At 43.0% G+C, this 10,168-nt stretch overlaps 1 protein-coding gene across 1 annotated transcript; it reads left to right on the top strand.

Moving 5' to 3' along the window:
• Nucleotides 1-7,654: 7,654 nt before the first annotated feature.
• LOC121494638 (olfactory receptor 2Z1-like) lies at nucleotides 7,655-8,599 on the top strand. The gene has a single exon (XM_041761293.1). The coding sequence runs from the start codon at nucleotides 7,655-7,657 to the stop codon at nucleotides 8,597-8,599; it is 945 nt and encodes a 314-aa protein (XP_041617227.1).
• The last annotated feature ends 1,569 nt before the right edge of the window (nucleotides 8,600-10,168 follow it).

The following is a 10,168-nucleotide window of genomic DNA, read 5'->3' on the forward strand; positions in this document are numbered from 1 at the left end:
AGGTCGGTATTTAGGGCTTGAGCCTGCCACTTGCCACAGCTGTCTGTACTTGAAATAAATCTTTCTCTCCCAAATCCTCCTTTCTTGAGTTACTGGCTTCTCTTGCAAAGAGTTTATCTGAGTTTGTTCAGGCAACACTGTTGATGAGCCCAGCCAGGGGCTGTGCTCTCAATTTGTCCACCCCCCTGGGGATTTCCAGGACCTGGCCATTGGCTGGGGCAGTGCCAGGGCCCACGTTCCTTTTCTGAGTTCCAGGCTGTGATTGATCATTCAGTAACAGCGCCTATATTCTTTGAGGGCAAAGCAGCAACATTTAAAAGTAACAGCAAACTAAAATAAGATGAAGACAGAGAGGAAGGCAAACCGTAAGAGCCTCTTAACTCTAGAAAACAAACTGAGAGTTGGGGGAGGGGAGGTGGGTTGTAGGATGGGGTAACCTGATGATGGACATTAAGGAGAGAGAGTGATGTGATGAACCCTGGGTGTTATGTGCAACTGATGAATCACCAAATTCTACCTCTGAAACTAACAATACAGTATATGTTAATTAAATTAAAATTAAATTAAAATTAAAAGATAAAAAATAATAGCAAAATTTAAAAATGCATACAAGTAGAATTGGATTGATGACATCATTTTTGAACCAGCAGAAAGGCAGGTCTGGGGTGAAAGTTAAGAGTTAATTTGGACATATTGAGCTCAAGATCCCTATCAGATGGCCATTTGGAGATGACCCCAGCAGCTTTTATAATCTGGAGACCTCTGCTCTGCCCCGTCCACCAGATGCATAGAGATGTCAGGAATCCTATTACTATTGCAAATCTTAAATTTTGTTTCATTAGGAAATAACTTAAGTCTACATACTTTCTGGTTATTTGTTTTTTACAGCTTATATTTTAATTAACTTCTTTCACTTTTCCATATTTTTAGATTTCATATTTATTTTAATTAGCAATAAAGAAACCTGGTTTTGAAAAACACCAGACATAGAGGGAGAACTTGCACACATGATAGACCTCTCATGTATCTTTTCACTGGTGAGCCTAGGGAAATCATACATGGACATCCATTTAAAATCTCTGGAAATGGTCCTGGGAGCATACAGCAAATGAAGACATGTTTACTTATTCCAGAACTGTGGTCCCTTTGCTAATGATGCACCCACAGAGCAGCACATTTCCCCATTGCTGGATTTTGGAATCTCCTGTAGGCAACATCTCCAATAGGACTTTGATCCCCTCTATCATGATTTGCCTTGGGCTTTGCACACATTCTTCCTTTAGGACAGGATGCTTCCATCCACTAAACCCACCTTCCCTAGTCCTGTAATTCTCCTAGTTTTTTTTTTTATCTTAGAATGCCTTTCACTTCCATTTTTGAAAGTTAGCTTTGCTGGATATATGAGCCTCTTTGTATCTTTCCTTGACCTGGTGGTCTTTCTCTTGAGGCACAGGTAGGTTCATGGAAACAAAAACTCAAATCATCACTAAGGAATCACTTCTGGGATTCTTGGAGAAGCCAGAAGATCAGTACCTTCTCTTTGGGCTGAACTTGACCTTCATCGTTGAGTCTTTGCTTAGTGTCACCCACCTCCACACCCCTCTTGGGCTTCATCTTCTCCAACTCTTCCTTTACTTGACATCTTTTCATCTCCATCATGGTCCCCGAGATACCAGATGGCATCCAGAAAGGAACAAAGCAATCACTTTGGCAGACTGCCTCGCCTGGATGGTTTTAGCTGGGATCAACAATTGTGTCCTTGACCATGATTTGTTTGTAGCCATTGCTGCCTGTAGTCTTGCCTGCCTTTATGGCCCACAGGCTTAGATCTCTGGACCCAGCCAGTTCTGCATCTTGGTTCATTACTCTTGTGCACACTCTGGTTAATCACCTGATTTTGATCAGGGTATTATTACATACACACTGAGACCTTTCTGATGTTTTCAGTTACCTTTTCAAGGTGCTTATGGGTACCAATACCTTTGATCTTCACTGAGTTCTCTTGTGTCTGAGAGTTCTGTGAGCACCCTTGGAGAATATGGATTAGAGAAGGGAATTACTCTAGAATAGGTCAAGTAAGTTAGAATAGATAAAATGAGTGGGGCTATTTCCTGGTTATTCTTCCAACATCAAAGCTTCATTATTTTGCTCAAAAGAGATTCTCTAAAATTAGAAATGTTTGTGTGTGTGTGTGTTCACGTTCATTTGTGTTCATGCTAAAAATAAATAAATAAAAGATCCTCACATCCCCTTCTTCCACAAGAGGACACATAAAGACTTCTGAATTATCTGATACTATTGTTTGGATTTAGATTTTTTTTAAAGTTGAGTAATCCACCACAGTGCTTCCCATCTTAATGGAATGGAAGGTTGGAGAATGTATCTCCTGGCATAATTTCAGTCTCAAGGGCTCTAGCTCCCATGGCTATTAATTTTCTCCCACTGACTAAAAAAGGGAGATTAAAAAAGAAGCTTTCTAATGCAACATGGTCCCCCAGAGCCTCTATCCTCAGACAATTTTGTCAGTCACCCCATAGACCAAGGCAAGACTCATTAACCAAAGGTGTTGGATTCCAGGGAGGTTTTATCAAGAAGGTATCCAGGATAAGGAGAGTTGAAGTATGCATGGGAGCCAAGAGGGGGTCTCAAACCCTAGAAAGTAGAGGTAAGAATCTGAAGCCTCACTGCTTGTGGAGATTTCCAGAGAGTAGGGATGGTTAGAGAGGAGATACTGATGTTAAGAAAGAGCCCCAGAAGTTGATAGTTTTATATTCATCTTTGTGATCCTGCCAAGTTTGAGTATATGCAGGCATTTGGAGGGACAAAGAGATTGTATATGCCTCTTAATCTTCCCTGACTCACAGGTGAGCATCTTCTTAAAAATATTTTTTAAGGATTTTATTTATTTATTCATGAGAGACACAGAGAGAAAGGTAGTGACATAGGCAGAGGGAGAAGCAGGCTCCATGCAGGGAGACTGATGTGAGGCTCAATCCGGGGACTCCAGGATCACGCCCTGGGCCAAAGGCAGACAGTGAAACACTGAGCCACCTAGGAGTCCCCACAGGTGAGGATCTTACTATTCGTTTTACCTCAGCCCATCAGTATTGCCTTGAGCCTCTGGTGGCAGGCGGGGGTGTGGGTGGGGGTTGTTTATTTTAACGTCCACACATGAACTTCCCTAGAAGCTGCTGAGCAGGAAAGACCTAGAGGTCTTGATCATTGCTGAGAGATCAGAGTTGACATACTCCCTGGCATAGCCCAGAGACACCTTCAGCTCTCCTTCCAGAAAGTATAAAACACTGACATCCCGAAGCAGTTTTCAGAGATCAGATCAGATCAGATCTGCTTGGAGAGCCAAGACAGAAAGAGCCAAACCTCTGCTCAACTGGTGGAGTAGAAAGAGCACATGACTGGAACTCATCAGAATATGTTTAGCTCCCAGCACTGCCAGTCAATCCCTGTGCCACCTTAAACATGGCATCACACTAAGTATCTCCTAGCAGATTTTGTTCATTCAGCCAATGTGGAATTCATGTTGCTATGCTCTTTGTACTGTGTGTGTAGGAGTGAGGGTCAAACAGGAAACACTTCATGAACTAGGCTCTCAAATACTCGTTGTTTGATTTCCAAACTAGCAAAGAGAGGGAAAGGCAGCAATGCAGTGTAATTTGAATGAGACAGGGGCACTTTCACTTCTGTAGACCCCTTCCTCCATAAATAACAACATTAAAAATTACATTTTAAAGCTTGTTTTGGGGTATAAAGACATTTATAGTTCTAATTGGATGCATTCTTCTTTTTGTTTCTGATTTTAAAAGAAATAAAAGCATATTAATGTACCCTGGACCTCCTGTCTGACAGAGGAAGGATTCAGCCATGCTTCCTCATAGGTGGGAGATGCTGTGGAGATTTTATTGGCAACAGATCTGCTAATTCCAGTGCCTCTTCTCTCTTTCATTTCAGTAAGGACATCAGATCTGAAAAGCAAACAGTAATGAGGGAAATGTAGAAAGAAAGAGGTTTAAAAGTCTTAAAAAACTGGTTGGAGGGGCACCTGGCTGGCTCAGTTGGTAGAGAATGTGACTCTTAATCTCAGGGTCATGAGATCAAGCCCCATGTTGGGGGTAGAGCATACTTTAGAAAAAAATGGTTGGAGTTGGAGGGACCCTTCATCCTAAGGTGTAAGATAGCTGACTTAAACAAGGAGACAACACACCCAAAGCCAAGGCTAGTCTCTGTCCAGTGCTTCCTGCTGCCTGATTGGGGAGGATAGGTTTACTGGGGGGGAAGCATCCTGTCCTAAAGGAAGGATGTGTGCAAAGCCCCAGGAAAACCATCAGAGAGTGGATCATAGCCCTACTGGAGATGCTGCTCACAGGAGATTCCAAAAGCCAGCAATGGGGTAAGGTGCTGCTCTGTGGATGCATCATTAGCAAAGGACCATCTGGCAATTGTGGAAGGGAAAGTGAGGTCAAGGAAACAGTGTTGAGTGTGAGGGAAGAAAGGGGGCCTTTCATGCATAAGACATTGGGAAGATATCATAGATATCATAGAGTCTTCAGAGGGAGGGGATCCCAGGTCCCAGGGCAAGTAGTACTGAGTTCACATCACACTCTAGACCAAGTGACACTATTTGGAGGTGAACCAGAGTGAACCTGGATGGCTTCTTAAGGTGGAACCTGCTGGACTTTGACTAAGCCACTGAAAAGACCACGGTGCCAAAGCCAGGTGAGTGAATGGGGAAGTGCCAGAGCCAGAGTATTCAAGACTGTGGAGCCATAGCTGGGGAGGTGGCTCCTTCCCCAGGCCAAGCAGTAGGATAATCGTCAAACAGAAGAGATAAACATTTCATGACTGGAGCAGGAATGCTAAGGTTTACCAGGAAAGCAGGATGTGAATGGTCCATTATTTTTTGTTGGAAAGTAAGATGTGAAGAATAAACACCGGAACCCTAAAATTATGCCAGCTGTTGTTTAAAAATGAATTCTACCACTTGTTTGCTGAGTAATCTTGGGTTGGTGTATGAGTGTCCTGGGTCTACTATAACATAGTACCACACACTGGGTGGTCTAAAAAAACAGACGTCTCTTCTCTCACAGTTTTGGAGACCAGATGTTCAAAATCAAGGTGTTGTCAGCATTGAAGCCTCCTGGAGGTTCTGAGGGAGACTCTGGCCCACAGCTCCCTCCTAGATTCTAGCAGCTCTGACAATCCTTCATGCTCCTTGGCTTGTAGCTGGATTAGTCCAATCTCCACCTCTGTCTTCACATAGCCACCTTCTCTGTGTCTCTCTGTGTCCTCTCCTTGTCTTTTTTTTTTTTGAGACCTTAAGTCCCATGACAATGGTTTATTATAAAGATGAATCCTCATCCTCATGACAGGTTTATCAGTAGGATTTCTGGTAGCGAGCACAGGCACCAGGACCACCAATTGCAGCGCTGGGGATTGGCCACAAGCAGGGTCCAGTTCTTTCCTTGTCTTACAAGAATGCTAGTCACTGGATCTAGAGAACACCTGAAATCCAGGATGATTTCATCTCAAGATCCTTAATAATTATATCTGAAAAGACTCTCTTTCCAAATAGGGACACATTCTGAGGTTCTAGAAGGACCTGATTTTGGGAAAAGCTATTCAACCCAATATAGCTGACTTACTATACTTCTTTGAACCTATGCTCCTTCACCTATACAAGGCAGATGATAACACCTACCAGTAAGATAAAGAAAAAAATGCCTGTAACATACTTAAAGTTATCCAGCCCAAAATGTCAATAGTGCAAACATTGAGACACCATTAACTGAAATCCATCAGCCTTTCTCTGACCTTACCACAGTGTCCAGTACACAGTAAATGCTCAATAGGAATTAACTCCCTTTTCTGCCCTTTGGTGAGGAGGTTGAGGGCAGATATAGGTGAAAAGAGAAGAACTAAGTACAATATCTGCTTGAAAATCCTTTGAGAGGGTCCAGAGGGACTATTAGCTGAGTTTGCCCCAAGAGATAATGATTAAAGAACAAACCCTTCTCCATACAGAGTCATGGAAATAATGCAATTATCCAGTGATTTAAGTTGAGACTAGACTTATTAATATTCCCTTTAAAATATATCTGGAAATTCAACTTCACAGACTAATCTCTAGGCATTCATATGACATGGAACTCATCCCCATCAGAGGAGCAAGACAATGGACTCAGGAGACCTCCCAGAGACTCTACTCCAGGTCAGAGAAGAGTTGTTGGATGTCAGTCTCAAACTTGGCACTGTTGAAATTTGGGACCAGACAATTCTTTCTGGTGGGACCATCCTGTGCATTATAAGATATTTGGTAGCAACCCTGATCTCTACTCACTAGATCCACTAGCAGCCCCAGTCATGACAACCAAAAATATCTCCAGACATTGCCAATGTCCAGGGAAAGAGGGCATAAACACCTCTGGTCGAGAACCACCAACTTAGGGTAAGAACAGAGAAATTGACATTTCAGGAGAGCATGACTGAGAATAAACTTGAATTGATTAGGTTTTGCCATGCAAGTTGACAAGAGTTATAATGTTGAATAACATCAACAAAAAGGGCTAATATTGCATAGTCTTACTATATACCAGATACTGAGCTAAGCACCAGGCATAAATTATCCTACTATAGGTGAACCATGCTACCCAGCTGAATTTTTTTATTTTTTTTATTTTTTTTAAGATTTTATTTATTTATTCATGATAGTCACACACAGAGAGAGAGAGGCAGAGACACAGGCAGAGGGAGAAGCAGGCTCCATGCACCGGGAGCCCGACGTGGGATTCGACCCCGGGTCTCCAGGATCGCGCCCCGGGCCAAAGGCAGGCGCCAAACCACTGCGCCACCCAGGGATCCCTGAATTTTTTTAATGAATATATTTCCTCTACAATGTGAGTAATAGTTGTGAACTTAAATCAAGAAATTGCCATATAAAAAAAAAAGAAATTGCCATATGGTTGTCACTGAGCTGAGCTGTTTAATTCATTATCTCATTTAATACTCACAGCTACTCCTACAAGTAAGTTGTTATTTATCCTTATAGATATATGGACAAACTGACCCCCAGAAAGATCAAACTTGTTCAAAGTCACAAGGTGAGGAAACAGCTGTGTTGGTATTCAAAGTTGGCTATATAATCCAGAGTATATCCCCTTAACCATATGCCAATCAATCCACACACCTCATATTCCTTCTCCAGCCTCATCATCCCTTCTTCTCTGGCAAGGTCAGCCTACTTGATATCTAATCTCTTTGGAATGAATACCACCTCTGCTTTGGCCCCACAGTGTCTGGGATGGGGTATATTCCAATATTTCACTGGGACTGACTTGTACTCCATAGTTTGAGGACAGGGAGTTCAACTGCAAGTGTTGGTGGATAGTGCATGCCTGGAGGGCGAAGGCAAGAACTTGCTGTTCCCCACCTTCTGACACTGAATCAGTGATGGATTGTTTTTGTTGTTGTTGTTGTTGTTGTTGTTTTCCTACAGAGACTGAATGTACTCATCATCCTTCTGGAGACTCCAAGGGACTGCTACCCAAACAATTCTACTCGGCATGTAAGACAAGACTACTATTCACTGAGTCTCCTTCCAAATATCCTGTTGTTCCTACAGATGAGTGATGCTTCCTGGAAGATGATGGAATCAAATCAGTCAGTGACCTCAGACTTCACCCTCATGGTGCTCTTCAGCCACTCAGGGCCACATGTGGTTCTATTCTTCCTTGTGACTGTCATATTCACTATGGGCCTTCTGGGCAATGCCATCCTGCTCTTCCTGATCCATACAGACTCCAGGCTCCACACACCCATGTACTTCCTGCTCAGTCAACTCTCCCTATTGGATGTTGGCTTTCCCTTGGTCACCATCCCCAAGATGGCAGCTGACTTCCTGCAAGGAGAGGGCTCCATCTCCTTTGGAGATTGTGCAGCTCAGATGTTCTTCCTGATGCTACTTGGTGTCTCCGAGGTTGTCCTACTATCCCTTATGTCTTATGACCGCTATGTTGCTGTGTGTCACCCCCTGCATTATCCTGTGCTCATGAGGCGTCAGGTCTGTCTGCTCATGGTGGGCACCTCCTGGTTGTCAGGTGTGCTTGTGGCCTCCATCCAGACCTCCATCACCCTGCACTTCCCCTACTGTGCCTCACACACTGTGGATCACTTCTTCTGTGAGTTGCCTGCTCTGTTGAAGCTCTCTTGTGCAGACACCTCTGCTTATGAGCTGTCGCTATCCATCTCAGGGGTGCTGATCCTGCTACTGCCCCTGTCACTCATCACCACCTCTTACAGCCATGTGTTGAGGGCTGTTCTCCGCATGCAGTCTGCCGAGGCCCGACACAAGGCCTTCACCACCTGCTCCTCGCACATCACTGTGGTGGGGCTCTTTTATGGAGCAGCCATGTTCATGTACATGGTTCCAGGTACCTACCACAGCCCACAACAGGACAATGTGGTCTCCCTCTTCTACAGCCTTGTCACCCCCACACTGAACCCCCTCATCTATAGCCTCAGAAACCGAGAAGTTCGAATGGCTTTGGTCAAAGTCATTGGCAGAACTGGCTTTAAGTCCAAGAGATGAATTCATGGAGGAATCTGGGTAGTTCCTGGGATCCTTCCTTACAGCTGAGCCTTGTCTCATTTGTAGTTCATGTGGTACAAGGTGTATTATCACCAACTCCCTTTCTTCTCCCAGACCAGCTTTATCTCTTGGGGATTTATAGAAAACAAAAATACTGAATCCAATCACTTAAGAGTAGGGGCTGTTTGCTTGGGGTTTTTTTTTCAGTCTTACACAGAAGGAAAATTTTACTAAAATAATGCCAACCCAACGGCTTGTAGATATTTTGGCCACCTGTTGTTAGTGTCCTGGCTTACACTCCATTCTTATACATTTCTGCACAGTGAGTGATGGGTCTAGGATCCTATCTCTGAAATCCAAGTAAGAAAGGGGATATGGGGGTTAGTGCTCTGGTAGTGATGTTCTATAAGTCCTTGCTCATTCATGTTGGTTCTCAGCAATATCTTTGAGTCACACTTTTAGGTTTCACAGAAGTAAAAGGCTGTCACTCAAGGTGATCCTGGTTGAACAGTCCAAGCTTGTGTTACTTTTACTGTTTCAATTACTATGAAGCAGAGATGTAAGATGGTAAAGCCCAGTCTTATCTGAATGTCAAAGCCATCTAAGATTGGATACTGCCATTTAAAATTTTTTGTTGTCATCACCATTGGGTACAAGAGTTAAGATTACTCAATGAAGGATTTCTAGAGGAAGGATACAATCCTGATCTTTATCTTTGCAGAGATATCTACCTAATATATCCTGTGGTTAAGAATCAGAGATGTTCTTATGCATACAAAGGCTGAGTTGACATGTTATCCTAAGCATTTTTGAATGATAGGTGCCAATTTATGTGTGTGTCAAAGAAAGGAGTTATTGATTGGGGGCTTTTAAGTATCTGGACTATGTCATGAAGCCCACATTTAAGTCCAAGCTCCATTTTTGGAGTTGTCTGGGACCAGTCAACTGATCATCAGGGATGATACCTATAGAATACTGTACTACGTGTAGTACACAATACTGCAATATACTATCACAACTTGACTACAAGTTGATACAGTATAGTATCAGGGTAGTATAGTGTGGTATCAAAGATGACCTACACTGGAATTTATTTGGGCAATAAATAAACTTTTACCTATAAAACCAATAGGGTTTCTATTATCACAGCATATACCCTCAACAACCCTGTGAGTGCATACTACTATTGTCTTATTTATAGGTGAAAAAACAAAAGCACAGGGAGTTCGGGCAACATATCCAAGGTCCCCCAGCTAGGAAATAGGGGAGCTGGGACTCTGCCACAGGCTGTCAGAGTCCATGTTCAATATATCACAGTGCTTCCAACTGGCAAATGGTTCCTGAAGACTAGAAAGGAAATTGTAAAAAATCAAGGTAAGGAGAATACTCTTGTCTCCTCCTGGCCGCAGTCATTCTTGGGCTGATCACTCTGAGGTCATAGGTGAAATGAAGGTCAGAGACATGAGTGGAAGCCCTTATCATGGTCTTGCTGCTCTCAGGACTAGGCAGTTGAGAGGGTTGCAGAGGGCATTTTTTTTCACTATACAGATATATTTATTTATAAATATT

Source organism: Vulpes lagopus, chromosome 7 (genome assembly GCF_018345385.1).
Source record: "Vulpes lagopus strain Blue_001 chromosome 7, ASM1834538v1, whole genome shotgun sequence".
In the NCBI taxonomy this organism is placed as follows: Eukaryota; Metazoa; Chordata; class Mammalia; order Carnivora; family Canidae; genus Vulpes; species Vulpes lagopus.

Coding starts and splice junctions, on each gene's coding strand:
- LOC121494638 (XM_041761293.1), top strand. CDS start 7,655: ATGATGGAATCAAATCAGTCAGTGACCTCAGACTTCACCCTCATGGTG.